This window comes from Manis pentadactyla, chromosome 8 (assembly GCF_030020395.1).
Source record: "Manis pentadactyla isolate mManPen7 chromosome 8, mManPen7.hap1, whole genome shotgun sequence".
Taxonomy (NCBI): Eukaryota; Metazoa; Chordata; class Mammalia; order Pholidota; family Manidae; genus Manis; species Manis pentadactyla.
Window position 1 is genome coordinate 126,995,600 of NC_080026.1, and position 21,495 is coordinate 127,017,094.

General features: G+C 39.7%; 1 protein-coding gene across 2 annotated transcripts in view; it reads left to right on the forward strand.

Moving 5' to 3' along the window:
* PNLIPRP3 (pancreatic lipase related protein 3) overlaps nucleotides 1-21,495 on the forward strand; it is a 31,916-nt gene that overhangs the window by 7,079 nt on the left and 3,342 nt on the right. The window contains exons 2-10 of one of the 2 annotated variants that reach the window (XM_036899017.2): nucleotides 1,771-1,925; nucleotides 6,642-6,761; nucleotides 7,429-7,560; nucleotides 9,479-9,587; nucleotides 12,681-12,800; nucleotides 12,883-13,005; nucleotides 15,994-16,112; nucleotides 18,667-18,799; nucleotides 20,857-20,968. In XM_036899017.2, coding sequence (XP_036754912.2) covers nucleotides 1,771-1,925; nucleotides 6,642-6,761; nucleotides 7,429-7,560; nucleotides 9,479-9,587; nucleotides 12,681-12,800; nucleotides 12,883-13,005; nucleotides 15,994-16,112; nucleotides 18,667-18,799; nucleotides 20,857-20,968 — 1,123 coding nt within the window. The remainder of the gene's footprint in view (nucleotides 1-1,770; nucleotides 1,926-6,641; nucleotides 6,762-7,428; nucleotides 7,561-9,478; nucleotides 9,588-12,680; nucleotides 12,801-12,882; nucleotides 13,006-15,993; nucleotides 16,113-18,666; nucleotides 18,800-20,856; nucleotides 20,969-21,495) is intronic. The other variant, XM_036899019.2, reaches the window with a different exon arrangement.

The window sequence follows — 21,495 nt, forward strand, 5'->3', positions numbered from 1 at the left end:
GGCACACTGAGGCTCTGGGAGGGAAAAGGGAGGTGTTTCTTCCTCTTTACTCCTGGTTCCAGTCTGCGCGGCTTTTCACTCCAGCACGAACAATCATCCATTAGCAACAGCTGGTTTCAGTTGCAGTTTTTTTTAATAATCCCAGAACCAGACAGCATGGTGCCCACTCAAAGATGCCAGCACTAGCCATCCAGGAGTCCTCCTCGGGGCCCGAACCCCAGCGCTGCCGTCCAGCACTCCCAGGTCGGGCAACCCTTCCTCCAAGTTTCTGCTTTTGAATAACTCAGCCTGTTCATGTCCTTCACCAGTTCTCTGCTGGTAGCTGCTCCCTGCAGTTACCACCTCTGAACTACTGAGGGGTCCCCACCTGATTAAAAACTCTCATATGTTAAGCTCTCACAGTTAAACTAGCTAATGTGGTTTCTGTTTCTTGCCCTGATCCTAGCTGATCTGGGGAAGAGATAGGTTAAATCCTCATTTATTATTGCCGCAAGTTAATAGATCATGTGTGATTGAAGTTGATAAATCAAAACTTGGTAGTGTACACACATTGCATATATAGATACGAAGGTATCTAGAAGTACTGCACACATGTTTAAAGTTGGTGGTCACCTCTCAGGGTGGTGATTAGGCTTGGGGTGGGTGGGCAGGGTATATTAGCTATCTGCACAACTTTTTTTTAATGTGCAATCATTTCTTTGTTTAAAAAAATTATTTTAATTCCCTGTCCTTTCTTTTCATATTTATTGTGAGATCTCATTCCTTGGGGATGGAGAAAATGCAAAATCTCCTAAAATTTTGAAGCTTAAATCTAGTGGACTTGAGACTCAAAGAATTAGTAATTTTAGCAAATGATAAAATCTTCCAATTAAATTCTTCAAACAGCTCTAACTAATACTAATGTATAATAATAAATTGAATAAATTATGATCAATTTAATAAATAACAATTGAATAAATACTTCAATAATAAATTGAATAAATAAGTATAAATTATAATAATTGAATAAATTAAACCATCGCTCTATAAAACAGCATGAAGTTATTTGTTATTGACTTAAATGAAAATGAAAAGTCACAGTGAAAGGATAAATCAGTCAGAAAATGACAGAAACGATTAAGACTCAGTTTCCCCAAAGCCTCTCATTTTACTGATGATTAAAGTGAGCTCTAGAAAGAAGAAACTTGGTTAAAACTAAATGAAACTCTGCTCTTATTTATACTCTCCCAACCATATATATTGGACTCCAATTGTGCGCCCGCATGGTGCTAGGCTCTAGGCACCCAAAAATCCCTTGTATCAAGAGCTTTCAGTCTAATAAGAAAAACCAGAGCTCAGGGAAGACACAGTACCCCATTTTACCTCTCAGGCCCATTAACAAGGGCTTTCCTGGGTAATGATTCCTTTTGTCTTCATAGTAAGACCGTAAGATAAGATACAACTGCAAGATAAGATAAGGTGAGGTAAGACTGTAAGATAATGTATTATCTCCATTTTGCAGAGGAGGAAACTGAGACTCAAAAGAGGTGAAGTAACTGCCCAAAGCCAGAAATGTCTGATTCCAAAGCCCAACCCTCTCTCGGCCTCAGCGCTGGAATCTACACAGTCATGGTCATACTACTGGGGGCGGGGGATTTGTTTAAGAGAATCTCCCTGAATCAACTTAATCTCCTGGAGTTAAAGACTAATTTCATAATCCTCTTAGTGGGAAACACAAATCGTCCTCAGGCCTGGTTCCTACAATACTGACACTCCATCTTTCCACTGCAGGAAACGAAGTTTGCTATGAACGGGTGGGGTGCTTCAGAGATGGTTCACCATGGACAGGGACTTTGTCAAGACAGTTCGCAGGTCTACCCTGGTCCCCGGAAGAGATAAACACTCGCTTTCTGCTCTACACTAGACGCAACCCCAAAGTCTATCAGGTAAGCTAACTTGCTGCCTTCACGAAGTGATTATTCTGGAATATAAGATACAGCTATAGATTTAGAAAACATAGACGCAGTAGCCTATTCTAGAATAAACCATTCGTTTAAATGCAAATGTTTCTTTTTAGTATGGTGAGACAATTTTTTTCTCATATTATTAGCCCTAGTACTTAAATATAAAAGTTGCTCTGAATATGCTGTTTCATATGAGGTATTTTTGATATTTTGTTCAGTTAATATGTTCATGGAGAACCTTCCACATTTAAGGTTGTGAATAAGCAGCAGTACCTATTATGTATTAAACTGAATAGATACAGTGTCTTAAATTTTTTAGAGGAAATGGGCTATGTAAACAAATACCTTTATTGCAGCATAAATTACAATCTGTTGTGTAAGAGACAAATAAAAGACTCTGAAAGCACAGTGATAAAGGGCTTACCTTCCCTTTGGGCATAGGGGTGGGAACAAGGAAGGCTTTGTATCTTCAGAGGAGAACATGTATTTGAGGCATGTCCTCAGGATGGGCTACAGGCAGGGAAATGGCAAAGGAGGTGGCATGGACATAAAGGAACAAAACTACAAAGCACGTCTCATGAATGATCTGTTGGGTTAGATGGGGACACGCAGGAGGACCTCACATGTGGAGTTACTCAGAAAAGTAGTTTGAGACAAATTGTATAACTCCTTTCTGCAGAGCTTGGACTTCATCCTGTGAGCCAGGAAAATTTTGAAAGAGATTTAGGATGCTTACTCTGGCTCCAGTGTACCTTCTTGCCTGGAGCTGGGAGAGCCTGGAGGTGACTGGGCGACCATTCAATACTGTGCTGTCCAACCCAGTAGCCACTAGCTGCCAGTGGCTGTTAAAATTAAATACAATTAAATATTGAGTTCTTTGGCTGCACCAACCACATTTCAAGTTCTCAACAGCCAGTGTGCCTAGTGGCTACCATGCCAGGCAGTGCAAATATAGGCTTTCTCATCCCAGCAAGTTCTGTTTGACAGTGATGAAGAGGAGCCTGTAGTTCAGTGTGGATCAGACATGGGGAACTAGTCTGAACCAGAGTAATGAGAGTGAGTATGATAGCAGAGAATTGACATAATAAACTCATAAACTGTCCTGAGATTTCACACATCAGCGATAGGAAGAATAATGACCCACTTATCAAGAAAAATTTGGGGTTGAAGAGAATGAGTTAAATTTTGGACAGGTAAGGTTTGGGTAGGCTATGGGAGGTTTAGCTCGGTGCCCAGCTGGAAAAAAGAGATTCGGCTGTCTTTACCCAGAGGTAAGAGTTGAAATCCAAAGAATGATGTGCTCTTGGGGCACAGAAAAAACATGATACTAGACCCAGGGGGAGCATCTAAACTTAGGGAGCAGGTGGGAAGGGAATCAGAGAAGGAGCAATCCCCTGTGCAAGATCATTTCTAGTCTTGACCTGCCATCTGTACATAACTTTGAGGCTTGCTTTTCATCACACCAGCCAAGACAGCCTTGTCTATGCCTTCACACCATACAAACATAATCTGATTTTAGCTGTCTACCTACCAGACACACGCATACATATGGACACACAACATGCTACTGATATATGCTTTTGCTCTGAAATGATGGCTCTATTTACAGCAAAGAAGAAAAGTCCTTATTTTGGGCATAGAGAAACCTATAAAGAAAGTGGCTGCAAAAGTTTGATTTTTACAATCATCAAAATGCAGAGAGAGAGGACTATTTCTCAGCTTTAAAAAGAAATGAAATTCTGGTAAATGGTGCAACATGGATGAACCTTGAAAGCAATCCGTTAGGTTAAATAAGCCAGACACAAAAGGACACATGTTGTATGATTCCAGTTATACGAGGCACCTAGAATGGTCAAATTCATAGAGACAGAAAGTACAATAGTGGTTACTAGCGGCTCGGGAGATGGGGCAGGGAGAGTTACTGTTTAATTGGGTTGATTAGAAAGTCCTGGACATGAATGGTGGTGATGGTTGCACAGTAATGTGGATGTACTTAATGCCACTGAATTGCATACTTAAAAATGGTTAAAATGGTAATTTTTATGTCATGTATATTTTACCGCAGTTTTTTAAAAGGTTGTAAGGAGAATCTATTGTTGAACCTGTTCAATATAAAAGATTCAGGGCACCTTCATTGCCCATTTAGGACTTTGGCGGTCTATGTGTGCATTCAGGACTAACTGTGTTCCCTGCTCTTGACCGTCAGTCCCCAGTCCTCATGGACTCATTGGTCTTTTATTCTCCTGCATGGTATCCATTCACTTGAACCCTGTAGAGCACAGGCACTAAAACAAAAGGTGAGGAAGACCAATAATTAGGCAAAGCTGGCCCAAAAGACGATGAAGAGAGCACTGGAGACCAAGTACTTCCCTAAAAAAGGGCTGTAAAGACAATCCTCCCCATGTCTTCCCCACTCCCTTCTGTTTGGAAAGGACCATGTGTGACAAATCAGATCTTTACCTGAATTTTGCTATGGAGGAACCTGAGGGTTTGCTGTTAAAGTTCTTTTTAACAACAGCAAGGATATAGGATAAGTCAAGTGCAATACTAAAAACAAGGATGGTCCCAGGTCTAACTGAGATGCTGTACTGAACATGACTTTGTTTATGAGAAAGAAGTAAGCTATGCGATGGTTTAGCACACTCTTCTCAGAGGGAGGAATCGTTGAGCTTAAACATGATGCAATAAATTTGGTCTTCTGAGAGTCATGGGTCTTCATGGCTTATTTCTACAAAAATAAAACCAACCCACTTCCCCCGCGGATCCACCACTCCATAACCTAGAGTGGTTCATGCTGTTGCTACTGGGAATGCTCGTTTTGTGTAATTACGGTAGTTTCTGCGCCTGCGGCTTTTGTCGCACCTAAATGGTGGCCATTTTGACTTACTAGAAATGAAATCACCTGGCAAGCAGTCAGCAGTTGTAGAAAGGGGTAATCTCATACCAGTTACACTCCATGGCTCCTCAAAAATAAGAATGTTAAAAGGCCTAGCACCCCGCTAACCACTGATACTTTAACCCTTTCTCTGGCTGGCCTGTTCTGTTCTGACACCCTTTTTAGTTTTATTCTTGTGGTAGCAGAATCCAAATTGTCTTCTTTTGATTCCATGATGTTGTTTGGAGTTTCCCATTTTCTAGGTCAGTGTGCCATTTTGCAGGGGTGTGCCAGATTGAATATGAAGGGAACAAAAATGTTTTCTCTACCTTTTCTACTTAATTAAAACCCAGTGACTTTTGTGACGATGGAGTGTGCTGGGCAGATTGCCACTTGCAGGCTTTCACAAAGTCCCACTTCTTCAAACTATTCTCATGATGGGGAAAGAACAAACAAATTTTTTCACCTAAATTATCTCTCCAAAACAGATATTTTTGGTGTAGAAACTAGAATACAATAGGTGTCCAAGGGACTCCAGCTAGAGTTGGAATACGCATCTAGATTCTTTTCGAAACACAGATGGACATATGTTTTTGCACTTGGAGTCCATTATTTAGCAGAAAAGTGCTTCCGAGAAAGCCTGAATACATTTGATTTTATTACCTGCTTCATGAATCCCGTATCTGGTCCAGGCCCTATCAGCAGAGAACGCTATGATCACAGCACAACTTGAGAGCCCAGTGGTTAATTAAGCGCCTGACTTGAGAGAAAGACCATGTGGATTGGAACTCCTGCTCCAGGGCTCATTAGCTGCAGTACTTTTTTGAACAAGTGACTTGACCTCTCATTGTGTCCCTTCCTAATTTGTAAAATTAGTACCTATCTCACAGTGCTGTGAGTTAAATGAGCTACTCTATAGGAACTGCTTAGAACAATTCCTGGCACATAGGCAGATATAAGTGTTAGCTATATTATAACTACTGTGTAAACCAGTTTACGATTCTCGTAATTATTTGCTTATAGTCTTGGAGATACTTCAACTAGCCAGTAAGCTGTATGATTAATTGCATATTACTGTTAAACACAAGTAGCTCATAATAGGCTCTTTGTTTGAATTTCGTAAGTTTCTAAATATGTTACTTTCTAGTTATAGGATTCACCATTGTCAGTCTTGCTATATGCTGATAACTTTTTTTCTCAATAGAATTGCTTATATGTGTGCCTTTTGATTTTTCTCTTAACAACAAAAGCACTTAAATTCATAGTATTCTAAAGTGTTTGAGAGTTTGGTTAGAAAAACAATCCAACAAAATGCAAGAAATACTAAAGGATATTTAGCATAATCACATTAAATTATCTTTAATGTACTGTTGTATTTCATGTGGTGAGACCCTAACCTCTGTTCCTCACTGGTAAAGTGGAGGCACAATCTATTTTGCCACCTTTGTAGCAAACTTCAAAGCCTCAAGACAATTCGCATGAATTACATTGACAGCTTAGAAGTGCTAATACAAAAGTAAGGTTTACTGAAGTTCTGATTGAACTGACCCAACATTGTCTTACAAACATTGCCTTAAAACCAAACATTATTATTTCCTTTCCTTGTCATTAAGTTTCTATATTGCAACTTATAATGCAGTAATAATTTCTAGGTACTTTGGCAATATGTAGCAGTGACTATTTCTTCAGTAAAAATTGTATTAAAGAAGGTTGTTAAAAATCAAATTTAGTGGAAGGCTTTTGATCAGATTTAGAACAACTCTACTAAATGTTTAATAATTTTGAATCATTATTTTACCTTAATTGCTTTTCCTTTGAAACAGGAAATCAGTGCAGTTAATCATCTAACTATCCAAGCTTCATACTTTGGAACAGACAAAATGACCCAAATCAACATACCTGGATGGAAAACAGATGGCAAATGGCAGCAAGACATGTGCAATGTATGATGTGAATAAACTCTTCTTTGCCTCAGTATAAAAGCTTCATGTTTAACAGAAACAATATTTACATGCTAGTAAAAAAAAAATCAAATTCATAGAAACCCTCCCCCTGGCTGTTCACATTGTCCATATCCCAAGGCCTCAAATGAATGAACCTTTTCCCATTTATTTGCACTTATCATGAATTGCATAGATTATAATGGGAAGATATTTTTATAATTGTTCTTTTGTAAATTCTCACCTTTGACAAAAGATTGAATGGTGTGATAAATTTCTCACTTAATGTAAGCGGAAAATATTTCCAAGTTCACTCCAGGAAATTAATTTTCCTCTCAAGAATAAAAACCTGCTAATGTAGTGAGCAGTTAATTATTTCTAGGTCTGTAGAGTGTAGTGGAGTCATGCTGTCTGAATTTATATCATGGTGCTACTCACTATAGTTCTGTGATCGTGGACAAGTTTAATTAACCTATCTGTTCCTCAGTTTCTATATCTGTACATGAGAATTAAATAAGTTAATATATGTAAAAGGTTAAGACTGAGCCTAACATGTAGTAGGTTCTCAATACCTGCTACTGTTATTTCCTACTATGGAATCAATCGTTCAGGCACTTTGGTTTTCTTTAATTCTTATATTTTTAACATGTACAATAAATCTTTGTACCAGGTGTTGCTGAAAGTGGAAGATGTGAACTGCATTAACTTAGACTGGATTAACGGCTCCATGGAATATATCCATGCTGTAAACAATCTCCGTGTTGCGGGAGCTGAGGTAGCTTATTTTATTAATGTTCTTGAGGTAAGAAGAGCTGATTTTTAAAAATTATATGTAATTGGGTTTGCATCATAACATCAAGAACTTGGGACAATTTTATGTTCTTTTTATTAGCCTACACAAGTATTGAACATGTGAAATCATAAGCATTTGTGTGTGCGGTAGCCCAAAAAAGGGAAGTTACTTCTTGTGAGCCAAGTGCCTGCGGTTCTACCAAGCGCCACTTGGTGGCAGTGTGCCTTCACAGGCTCCTCATCAAAGGCTTGCCCCCCAATCCCGGCCAAGTCCGTGCCTTGGTCAGCATGTAGGATGGTTTTCAGCACATTGTGAACCTATCCTTAACGATTATAAACTGTTCCCATCCTTTGAATGTTATTCGTTTAGAATGTGAAATGCATTTTCCCCCAGAAATTGGGCTCTATGGCAGTGAATTCGGTCTGTATGTCCAACCAGGCACAACTCTTGAACCTACACATTTTCCGAGAGAAGAAAATAGACTTTGCTATTTATGAGGGAATATACCCTAAGATCCCTATAAATTTCCAAATGCTCTACCATTATAGAAAGTAATTTCTCCTCATAAAACGTAGTGAAGTAAAAGCTAAAGATTTATGACCCTTTCAGGTTCTTAAGGAGGGTTCACTTACTCATTCAACAAATATTTTTCTCTGTATTTGCATGGGCCAGGCCCTGTTTGAAGTACTGAAGGTACACCGTGAGCAAAACAGGGTTTCAGCTCTGACACAGAGTAGGGACAGTACTGGGAAGAAATCCAAGGCAAGAGTGACTGCAGTAACCCCTAACTCAGATGGGGGGCCAGGGAAGGCAGTTTGGGAGCCCTGAGCCCTGGAAGGGAATGGGGGGAAGCATCTGGAGGGAATCTTGGGGCCAAAGGCATATCTCTGCCCCCATACTTCTCTGTCTCTTGCTGTCAGAGAGCAATGGAGTGCAAAAAGGTAGAACTTAGCGTGGGTTTTTGTGTGCAGAGGATAAAATCAATTCATCTCCTCTTTGGAGAACAACCATCATGAGCTCGTGAATTCTTCGGTTGATCCTTGCGCCTGAGCTGTGGGCTCCTCTAGGCCCAGGAAATAAATAGTAGTGGCCTGTGGGAACCTGGGGGATGTTTGCTGAACTGAAAAGGAAAGTGTTTGCTGAGTTACATGTTCAGTGAATTGATGGGGGGTGGGGAGGCTGAGAGCCATCTCAGATGCCAGTCTATAGATTTAAAATGAGGGCAAAAGTGGAGGGAGGGGCCCCCTAAAGACTGGCAGCTGGTCCTGGGCAGCCATTCACATGTAAATGAGGTAGAAGATGCTCTTGGTAAAGCACACATAATACTGTCATTACTGGTGGGGAAAAAAAATGGACATTTGAGCAAATGACAAATTTTATCCAAATGAAGGTGATTGCTTGATTTTCACAATTATCTTGAAGAAAGCCTAAAACTTAGATGAAACTAAAAATGCCCATTTGTTACCCACCAAGTTGGGAGAGGGAGGTCTGAACTCTTAGGCACAGAGTCTCTTTGTGAGTATTCTTAAGTACTCTTCTTTGAAGACTAAAATCACCTCAGACACTCGCTAGAGTTAACAGCATAGGCGTGAGCTGCCTTTGACCCGTGTGGGCCTCAGGAAGAATGGTCATGGGCTGGAAGCCACGATACACAATCGCTGGGCTGCTCCCAAGAACTGTGAGGCCCCTGCGCTCAGGGAGAAAATCTCTGACAAAAGGCAGTCTCCTCCAGGCCTGCCTGCAGCCCTCTCCTTCAGCCAGAAGAGGATGTAGGTGGGTGTGGGGGTCACTTGGTCACTTCACCAGTCCCCATCCTCTGTATGAAAAGGAAAAACCTGTCAGCTTTTTTATCTTAAGCATATTTAAACCATTCTACCTACTCCTTTAAAATTATGTGTTCTGTTTCTCTTTTAAAAAACCCTATCAGAAAGAATTTGGATATTCCCCTTCTAAAGTGCACTTGATTGGCCACAGCGTGGGCGCGCATCTGGCTGGGGAAGCTGGGTCAAGGATTCCAGGCCTTGGAAGGATAACTGGTAAGCCTGCCCTGGAGTCAGCCTTGAATTTGTTTCCATATTTGTTCTCCCACAAAATCAAGTATCTGAACACCAAATGAAGCAGCAGGAAAAAACGTAAGGTAGGAGGAAATAAGATTCACCTAAATTGAAACGTGAAAGGGCTTTCAGTGCATGAATGTGCAGATCCACTTGTCAGTGTCTGCACCACAGCATTATCTGGGGTTGCAAAGTGATGGAAACTGTGACTGTCCACCTGTAGGGGATGGGGGTGATGATGACATCTGCCATGCTTAGCAATTCCACACTGCCACACAAGGAGGGGTTAGACCCCCACAGGTGATTCTGGGATTGTAGCCCACCCAGCGTGCACCGCCGCTGTGGGACTGACTTGTTTAAGGCTTGTGCCCAGCCTGTGCCAGTTCCTAAAATCTTGACTATTATCCCTGGCTAGACTGTTAAATCTATAAATAAATTGCAGAGTAAAGTATATACTATGACTTAGGTTTTTGAGAGTGATAATCATATTCCTTGTCTGCGCTCTGACTTCCAAAACAAGCGATTCAGATGCCTGGAGATCAAACTCTCTGCTTCATTATTGACAAGCCACGCTGACCTCCCCTCCTCCACATGCCCCACCGACAATCAGGCAGCAAGTCCCACGTCTGCTTCATCTGCACAGTGCTCCTCCAGGCCGCAGCCACTGTCCTAGCTCAGTGCCTCTTCATCTCTTGCCTGGATTTTGGCCCTACCCCAGCCCTGTCTTCATAGGCACTCCCACTGTCACCATCTTTTGAAATGCAGCCTCAGTCACTCCGCTTCTTGGAACTTTCCATTGCCTAAAGGTTCTTAGCCTGTCACATAAACATTTCGTGTTTCGTCTTGTTTTTACCATATTCCTGTGCCTTTGCACATGCTACTTCCCCTCACCCTACACATGCACTGTTCATCCGTGAAGGCTTATCTCAAATGTGTCTTCCTCAGGCAAAGTTCATTCGCTGTGTTTCCCATACCCTTTGAAACATGCCTCTCAGACAGGGACCGTGGCTGTAGTCAGAGTACGGTGAGGGCCTCCGGAAAAATAGCCCTACAAAAACTCCATATTAAACAATTAAGCAAAGTCAGAGTCACATTAATTCTCTAAGCGAAAATATCAAACTAAGAATATAAGCATTCTTCAGTGAAGATTAGGTAAAACTAAAAAACCAGGAGTAACTTGGCCTGGAATGTTTGAACATCCCCCAGATAAGAAAATACCTCAGCACAGCCCATGTCTTGTTTGCGTCAATTAAATGAGGCTATTGTAAAATTTACTTTAGCCTAAAATGCCCAGCTTATCTTTAACTTTACCCAGATGCTGCATTTACTCCTCCAGCCCTTGATCAAGTAATATATAACCTGGGCAGTTAATAAAGCAAGGGAGCCCAGCTGTAAGCAACATCATGAAAGGCAGGAAGGATTCTGTCTTAAAGATAAGATTGCATTTTAACACCCAGAAAGTTAAGAAGTAAGATTCTTAACTTACTATTTAGCAAACAGACAATATCACAGCCCACCTTGGGGGCAGGACAGGCTTGATTGATATGCTCCCAGACCAAGAAGCTGGGAAAGAATCAAAGCAGTAAATTTCTTATGTTAACTCTGCAAAATAATCCGGAAAACTGATAAGAAACTTAGTGTCTCTTCAAAGATAAACATTTAGAGACCGTTTGGTGGGTCTGCATCCCTAGTCCTGTGTCTCTCAACCGCCTGTAAATTCCCTAGACAATGGCACCACCCTGGGCTCTCTTGTCGCCTTGGAGCATGAGCCAGGAGCTCTGTCCTCTCACTGTTATCTCTAAATAAAAGCCTCTCCTTGGCTCTCCTACCTTGACTGTTTGCTAAGTTCATTCTTTGACTCCGCAAATAGGAACCCCGGCATCACCTCTATTACATTTGAAAATACAGCTATTGTCTCACATGGTCTTGAAGTTATTACACATGCGCACACACTATAAATTCAAACTTGAATTTAAAATACTTTTTCTAAGTATAGTTAAGAACTCCAAATTGCATTTAAAGTATTTTGCCTCTGCAATCTCTTGGTGTAACAGGCTCTTTCCTGCTGTAAGCTTCCTCTCTCCCAGCTCTCTGATCTCCACCGCAGCCCACCATCCCCATTCTTATTTAGAATAATAAAATTGTATTTTTATTCTAAAGTCATTGTGTGCAAAAATACCACTCCCCTGCCTGGTTCTAAGTTTCAAGCCCAGAGGAAAGAAGAGATGAAGCAACTGGTGAAGATGGAAATGCCTACGGGTGTACACAGCCTGTGGGGCATTTCAGCCATAAATTAAGGGTAGAATGTTGCCATTACATAAATTAAAACTTCACACTGGGTTACAACAGGTTCAGGAAGATTTTTTTCTTAATTCTTATTTAAAAAATAAAATACTATATAACTACATTTTTTTCTGCCAAGTGAATTAACCTGTTAGGTAAATAGAAAACAATACATTTTCAGAGGCTATCTGCATGTCCAAAGAATTTGTGTAATTTGGACATTGCAGTCTCCGTTCCTTCCAAGTGGACACCTGGGCTCTTAGTCCATTTTGCCTCCAACATATGGTGACCTTGTCAAATCACTTCACTTTACGGGGCTTCAGGCTTTTCATTTGCAATATAATGAAGTGGAATTAAATGATCCTTAGCTGAGGACTAAGATTCTATTAGTGTTGCTTTGTAGATTCATCTTTATAAATTAAAGAATGGAATTCTTATCTTAAATTCATTTATTTATTTTTTACTCACACATACTGCTTTCGAGATCATCTACAACTCATAATCTTAACCAACCCTGGAATAGCCACTTCGATTTTTCTGATTTTGTTAGAGGGTTTGGTATTGTCTAGCCACAGCCTACTTGTGTGTAGAAATGTGACACTGCAAAAATACAGACCTGCATTAAATACTCAGTTTATGTATCTGCACTTTGTCTAGGGTGGTGTTTGACCTATAAATCATGTAGGAAAGAATACCTTGCCTTCATCATCTGTCCTTCCAAATTAGCAACAGTATCAGTGTTCTCTTGTCTGGAACATGTCTTGGTTTAATAGGCTTTATGCTGTTTCTCAGGGTTGGATCCAGCTGGGCCCTATTTCCACAACACTCCAAATGAAGTCAGGCTGGACCCATCAGATGCCAACTTTGTTGACGTTATTCATACAAATGCAGTTCCCTTTCTGTTTGAGCTTGGTAAGTTTTTAATACAAACAGAAAATACTGTAAAGCATAGAGGAGAATTTTTAAATGTATCCTGCTTTTTTATGTATTTCAGGTGCTGGAACTATTAATGCTTGTGGTCACCTTGACTTTTACCCAAATGGAGGGAAGCACATGCCAGGATGTGAAGACTTAATTACACCTTTATTTAAACTTGATTTCAGTGCTTACAAAGAAGGTAAAATATGTTCCAAAATATGAAGCCTGATGTTATACATTTATTCAGCTCCCTCCTTGGACAGGATCCACATCCTCTTGTGTATAATGTAACATAAATATATTTTAGCCCACAATAAAGCTGCATGTGTGAAGCTCCCACCAGTTGTGAGATTTACAAGGTCAGGGTCACTTTCTTAGTTGTCTTTGTGTCCCTAGGGCCTAATAGAATGTCTAGCACAAGGAGGATGTGTTCATTCATTCAACATCTATGTAGTGAGTGCTTACTATGTGTCAGGCTTTATTCTAGGAACAGCAGCTGTAGGAGTGAATACAAAAGATATAAAAAAGAATTGCTTAATTAATATTCTAATTTGCTAGAAAAACAATAGTAGAATAAGTGCTAAGGAGACAAAAATAAAGCATGGAATGAGACTTAGCCATGTGGATCCTTGGGGAAAAGGCATTCCAAGCAAAGGGGACTGTGCAGCGAGTGTAAAGGACCTGGGGCAGGAGACTTCATGGCAGTGAGGAGCCTATTGTGGCTGGAGTGAAGTGAAAGAGAAAAAAGTAGTAGGGCATGAAATTAGAGAAGGAACAGGGGCAGAGAGAGCGAGAATACAGGGCTGTATGGACTGTAGGAAAGACTTCAGCTCTTAGTCAAGCAACATGGGAGGCACGGGAGGATTGTGATCAGAAGAGAGACATGGTTTGACTTACTTTTTAACACAATCTCTCTGGATCATAGATTAAATTAATCATAAATTAAACAAATAGTGTTTAACTTTTTATAGTAGCTACTAGTAATAATAGTAACATCTGTAGGACACCTAGTAACAAGGCACCAAAATGTGATTTGGGAATTCCATTCCTCTCTATATCTACATATCATCTTCATGTAGATAATGAAATATACCTAATTAATAATATACATAATAATATGATGTATGATGATATTATTAAAAATATCTGGATGATTCTAAATAACTTACCACCTGATCCCATGTGGTCAGAATATCTAGATGGTATAGTTATTTGATCTTTCACTTGGCTGATGTAGACCAAAGATGCACAGATCATGACACTAAATTTCCTCTTCTCTAGAGACAAATTACGAAGTTTTCATATTTGTTCTGAAAAGTAATTATATGATTAAAAGTAGCTATTTGCTAAGACTACTAAAGAAAAAACAACTGGTGAATCTAAAGATACTTAAAATGAGAATTAAAGCCAATTCTGCCTAGTGCAAATAAGCAAAATTCACTCAAAACAAGCTGATTATAAAACTGATTCCTCTTATTATTTCCCATATTATGATTTAAAAGCCTTTCTATTAGGATAAAATATGGATCATAAGACCTCTTTACATAACTGTATTTAAGCGTTATACACAGAGCATTTTAAATTCTGGAAGAATTAATTCAAATAAAATATATATTTATCATAAACTATCATTTTGAGACATAAGATTTCTTATAACTTTATTGTATTAAAAGCATGTGTATCTTTTATGTCTTTAGATGAATTTTAAGACTTCAGGATACTCTATTTTACATTAGATTTATTACTAAGAAGACATTTACTTTTTTAGAAACCATTTACTTTTAAAATTCATGGTTCCCCATATTCTAATGAACCATCTTCCCTAAATCACAATTAATTGTGAATATTAATCTAGATATAAAGAGACCTGATGTAAGAGAACTCCTGGTTTTAAAAAAAAGGATGATGCCAATTGTTGATCTCTGCTGACTCTGTTGCATTTCTGAAATTATTCTGTCTCAGTTATCTACTGCATAACAAATCATACTGGCTTAAAAGAACAATGGTTTGAGTGTCTATGGTTCTAAGTCTCAAGATTCAAGCAGAATTCTGCCAAGACTCTGCTTTGTGACTTGTGATGGCATCCATCTGGGGGCTGGACTGGGCTAAGCTGGGTAGGAAGGTCCAAGATGACCTTCTGTGTCAGGGGTCTTGGTACTGGTTCTCCTCCTGAAGCCATTTGCTATGCTTCAGGGCCTCTCTCCCCAGCCAGTTAACCTGTATTTCCTGACATGGTTTCTAAGAAAGCAAGAGTGGATACTGGAAGGTCTCAGGAACTTACAGTGTCAGTTCCTGCCCATTTTGTTGGTCAAAGCAAGTCACAAGACTAGCCTGTAACCTAGGGGAATGAAAAAATAGGCTCCATCTCTTGAAGGGAGGAATGGTATCCTGATATTGCAAAGAAGTGAGGACTTAGAAAGGTTCAGCGAAGACAACTATTATAAATAGCAATCTACCACATTATACAAAAACCAAAATCTAGTTTCTCAGAGAACCAACCAAGGATATAGAACATTAAAAGGATAGTCCATGCCATACAGTAAAAATGTTGCTGTGTAAGGTAAAGAGAGCATAAATGACTAGAATTCTATAACCTGAGTGCATGAGTGTATTTAGATCTTCTTTTTTATTGCAATAATCCTATTGGTGGCAATAATGTTATCCCTGACAATGACAAAATTAGTTCATCTTTAGCGTTCGTTACTTTACCTCCTGCCTGGCATACCTTGAAGCTCAGCTGAAGGTGTGCACTGGTTAACATTGCTGGCTCTTTTGTGACTGAACAGGAGGGAATTCAGTCCTTCCTATAGAAACAGGCAGACAGAGAATCCACTGGTGTAAGGTGGAGATGCATTGTGCATAAGGATGCTTTAAAGCTGAGTCAGAGATCCAGGAAGTGTTGGGGATATTAGTGTCAGAGCACAGAGGCTTCTGCATTTACATTTGTTTATTCACCCTGCTTGTGTCCCTTTAGATTCACCCAAAGAATTCTTTGGTACAAAGAGAACAGCGTGTACTATTGGTAAATGTTGGGCAATATCCAAGCCTACATACAAGGTCTGGCTGTCTGGACCCTCTGAGTCAAGAATCTGGCACTCAAAGTTACTTTTCCTAAGAAATGATTCATACTATCAGTTATCAGCTACTCAGCTCACGGCTATCAATTAATTGGAAATTTTTTTCACAGAAGTGGCTTCCTTCTTTGATTGCAACCATGCCCGAAGTCATCGCTTTTACACTGAAAGCATTCTCAATCCTGATGCGTTTATTGCTTATCCTTGTAGATCCTACAAAGCTTTCAAAGCAGTAAGTAAAGCATTTTGCAGTGGAACTTAATTAGAAAGTCATTTTTTGAAGTATGACCTGCCAACAAAAAATTAGAGCTTTGAGTATGTGGCAAAAAATGCATCTGCCGTTTTGGGAAATAGTAGATTCTTTCTGTGCTGAGTACTGAACAGTAGCTGAGTTTGCTGAAGGACTTAAGTAGCTAAACCAACTATTTGCATTCTGGTTGTTTCAGCTCTTTTGAAGATTATATCCAGTTGAGTTTTAGGCCATTTGTTTTTCAGTAATTAGATGCTACTGTGTAACAGGCATAAGTCCAAGGCAAAATGTTTTCTGTTGTATGTATTTTAAATGTCATCTTCAAAGATGCCCCAAAAAGGCTGAACTGATCAATAGCTACAATCAATCATACTGCTATTTACTTGGAACATGAAAATTATTTTATTAAAATTTAATTATTTATACAGAGCAGAACTAAGGCATAGATAGCTCACAGGTGTTGTACACAGATCAATATGTGACAAAATACCAAATCTGATTTTGCTTGAGTCATAAAGCATGGTGTGCCAGATCTAAGCTAAACTTATTTTTCCTTTGGTTATCACTATGAAGGGGAGAAAGAAAATCTATTTTGTTGTGGGAAATGGAAAGATTTTCCTTCTTGTGCTCTAGAGACCTGATCACCTGTTTTATCATAGTACAAAAATGTGGGGTTTGCCACTGAAATTTGTTGTAATAGCACTTTGTGAACAAGTGCAGTGCTGGGATGATAATAAGCACTTCACTCCTGTTACGGAGCAAGCAAGGTGAGTGGATGCCAGTGGGCCATCTCCTCAGTTTCCCGAGCCAGTTGTTCTTGCTCACAGTGTGCCCTGGTGAACTGCTGCTCTCAGGAAGCTGCCCGCCCAAAACTGGCATTTCCCTCATAACCTCCTTCTCGCATCACCTCCTCCTCCTTCAGGCCCCATTTGCCGCTCTGAGTGGTTGAAGGCATTTACCATGCCGAAGGCAGGTAGAAGCAGGTCCTCAGTGTCCCTGTCACTGATAATGACTCAGAAATGATGTCAGAGGTAATGGGGTTCAATCTGCCAGACTGGAGAACCTTAGGCTCCCATGCCACATGGATGCTAATCATGGCTACAAACCAGAGAACATCCAGTTTCCTTCGCATGTTTCACTGTACTTTTACCTAAATAGTCATAAAAATGAAGTGAAATGAAATAAATAGATGAAAATCAAATCAAATCAAATTAAATTTAAAAAATGAAATAAAATCGAAAGGAGGGATACTAGTGCCAGGCTGCCTGCTTCACATTCTTGCTCCATCACTTCCAAGACATGCAACATTGGACAGAGTACATTTTCTGTGCTTCAGTTTCTTCATCCCTTAACTAGGGTGACTAAATGCACTATTATAATAAGGGACTTTGTGAGGATTAATTGAGAAAAATGCAGATTAAGTGCTTAGAACAGTGCCTGGCACATGGTAAGCACTCAGTATTTATGAGCCCTTATTCTTTTTGTTAGAATTTTCCTTCATTAAAAATGGAATTTTAAATGGGATGCTTTACTGCAGTCCCAGCCTAAATTCCATGGTTTTTAAATCTAAAAACTCAAAACCTGAGAGAGCAAATACTCAAACACCTCTACCTAGATTTTTTTCAAGTTAACATTTTGTGAGTTTTTAGTTTCTAAAACATGCAGATAAAAATTGAAGTACGTTATATTCCCTTCACACCCTCCCCCAAGGCAGAATTTGAAGTGAATCTGATATATATCAAATAAATACTATCATCCTGTATGTGTCTTTCTGGATTTGCTTTTTTTTTCTAATTTTATGAATTTGAGCTCTACGTTGATGTGTATAGCTCTAATGTATTTATTTTTTAGGAATCCACTATAATTTATTTACTCATTCCCTTACTAATGGGCTTATGGTTGTATTGTAATTTTGGTTGCTGCTAATTTTTGTTATTAAAAGCAATTCTGCAATAAACACCTCTATGTCTCTTTATGTACTTGTGTGCAGGTTTCTTCATGGAATAAAATAGGTGTGATATTGTCCAAGCATATGTGCATGTCTCCTTTTATTAGACATTACTGAATTGCCATCTGCAATATCTGTCAATTTACATTCCCATCAGGAGCAAATAAGAATTCTCCCACCCCATGTCTTCACCAGTACTTAATATTGTCAGTTGTTTTAATTTTTGCAAATCTGCTGAGTATGCAATTGTGTGTTGTTTTAATTAGCACATCTCTGACTATTAGTAAGATCAGGCTTGTTTTTACATAGTTACCAACTATTTGAGTTGCCTCTTCCATGGATTGTCCCTTCATAACCTTTACCCTTTTCTTATAGGCTCTTTTTCTTTTCCCCTCAGTTGTTTTTGTTTTATTTTGTTTTGTTTTTTAAAACAAGCAGCATGGCCCATTAGGCAACTTAGTCATTTTCAGGTGCACATACTCTTATTTCAGTTCCAAAGATTTATTATAATTTAATAATACATCTGAGTTTATTGCAGGTCAACATTTCTAATTGCATTTCTAATTACCTCTTATTTTCTGTCACCAGGGGAATTGCTTCCACTGTCCCCAAGAAGGTTGCCCGACAATGGGTCATTTTGCTGATAGATTTCACCTAAAAAATATGAAGCCTAATAGACCATACTATTTTTTAAACACAGGGACTCTTTCCCCATTTGCCCGTAAGTACTGTGGCTAAGTTTCACTGTAATGCTTTAAGGTACTTATTTTAAAAAGAGTTGTTGTTTTTTTTTTTAGTTTTTACTGAGTGTCCCAAATAACTGGGCACTGGTCCAGATTCTGAGGATGCAGTGAAGAACAATGCCATAAGCTTAGGCTAGTTTAGGGGAAGACAGCCAAAAAGATCTGTTTCAATTCTGAATCATAAACTTTCCAGTAGACATTCCAAGAAGAAACTTCCCCAGCCAGGTCGGCTGGGCAGGCTTCTGAGGGAAAGTGATTTCTAAGGTGACTCCTGAAAGATGAGTAGGAGGGAGAAGGAAATGGGAGCGTTCCAGGCTGAGGGGACTGCACGGCAGCTGCCCAGCGGTGAGAGAGCAGAACCGAAAGATCTTGCAGGAGTGGCAGAGGCCAGGGGAAGGTAACGTGAGATGGGGTGGAGCGGTGAACTGGGCCAGGGAGTGAAATGGTGCACCAAGGGGGGAGTTTGGGCTTCATCTTTGGGATAATGGAAAGCGCCTGAAGGGTATTAGGTGATTAGGTTGGCCTTTTAGAAAAATCACTGTAGTTGCTGTGTGGATGATGGCGGCGGGGTGGGGGTGGGGGGCAAGATGGAGGCAAAACGGCCTGCTGGAACAGCTGCTCCTCCCCAGTGTGGGAGGCGATGGGCGTGCTGACCAACCTTACTGCAGCAATCATCCTGCAATATATGTATATCCTATCATCCTGTTGCACACTTTAAGCTTACACACTGTTGTATGTCAGTTATAGCTCAATGAAACCCAGAGGGAAATCGACAGTTGTTGCAACAATCCAGGCAGAAAGGTCAAAGGAAGTGGAGATGACAGAGATGGTTGGGAGGTAGAAACAAAGTGGCAGTTGGTGAATGGACAGGAGGGGGGCAGAAAATTGAAAGTCAAGGATGATTCTTTGAGGATGTGCCGTCCGCTGAACTTGGGAACCCAGGAAGAGAGGCTGCTCTGGACTAAGTTGATGCACTCAGTTTCTAACATGTTAGGTTTCGCAGGGCCTTTGGGACTTGGGAGCATGTGTGCCCACTAGGCAGTTTAGATACATGGTCTCAGCCTCTCGAGATTGATGTGGCACAGAAATTTGAGAGCCACCTGCCTTTAGATAGTAATTGGAGCTGTGAAAGTGGACTATATCATTACCCAAGAAAAGTGTGTCAAATGCGAAAGAAAATAGCAGAGAAAGAGGTTCCTTCGAAGGAGACTGGGGATTGGCAGAGAGAGAGAAAGTTGGTGTGAGATGGTAGTTAAAGGAGCCAAGAAAAGAAAGGTGATGAGGAAGGCAGACTGCACCCACTGCACCAAATGTGCTGCAAAGTCCGAGCAGACAGCAGCCCGCAGGGGCCAGTGGGGTGGCTCTGACTGCACTGTCACTCCACTTGGGGACAGAGGTTTTCTGTGAGAGGTGGGAGGGGCTGTGTTGCAGAGGAATGGGTAAGGAAGGAAAGAGAGCTCTTTGGCAATGATTAACTCAAGAACTAAAAATCTACAGTTGACCATTTACAAGGGATTTTTCCTGTTGTCAGGCTTTGTGCTGACCCAGACGTGTCCTGAGCAGACATTCCCAGCACACAGCCCTGCAGGAGAGGCAGGGAGAATTCACTTCGTCTCTAAGTGATTGTAAAAGTGTAAAACTCTCTTGCCCGGTAGGTTTTCTAGATTTTCTTTTCTGGATTAGTTATCAAACTATGGAAAATAAAAACTTGGCTATGGAATGTACACATGCCACAGAATACAAACAATAAATAAAAAAAGACACACTTCTTTTTAAAAAAGTCATAAGAATGACTGGAAAATTAAAGAATTTTCTTTGAAAAATATTTATTTTTACAAAATTAAAGTGTGAACATTTATATGCATGTTTAAGTGTAGTTTTCCACCAAATTAACTCAAGCTATATAAAATAAATTTTTGTGAACATGAAAAACCTTGTCCACTTGAACCCTGAGAGTTTCATTTGTATTAAATTGCTCTGGATATCATGTCTTTCTCATGTTTTTCAACTCTTCATTTTTTTTCTTTATTTCTAGGTTGGAGGCACAAATTGTCTGTCAAACTCAGTGGAAACAATGTCACTCAAGGGAGCATATTTCTCCACGTTGGTGGAACAACTGGGAAAAAAGAGGAGTTTGTGATGGCCAGGTAGGCAAGGACGAGGAACTGGCCGGTGATGGTGCTGGGCAGTGGGATAAACCAGCTCTTTAAACAGCTCAATCTTTATTTTCCTACAATAAATACCATAGGCTATCATGTTAAATTTAACCTTTTTTTTACTTCATGTTTCCAGAGGTTAAACTAGAAATCATAATATCTCTTTTCTCTGCACTCCCAACTACAAAAGAAAATGTTAGGAAATGATGACATGAAATATAAATCTAGATTATAAAGCAAGTGGGAAGGAAATTGACAGTAAACAAAATATATTGTTAGTCCATTCCATTAATATATAAATTTGAGCATATATTTTTATTTGTTTAGATTCCAGATAACTTATGAACTAAGACTCTTAAGTAAATTGGAAAGACTCGAAGGTAGGAATAGTTCAGTAGAGACATTCACTGGGTATCTGAGAAAGTCTCCTTTTATCTTCTTTTCCTTAATCTTGTCCTTGACCAGCTTTAGCATTTTTGTATTATGTATTTCATGTTCACTGTTTAATTCTGTAATGC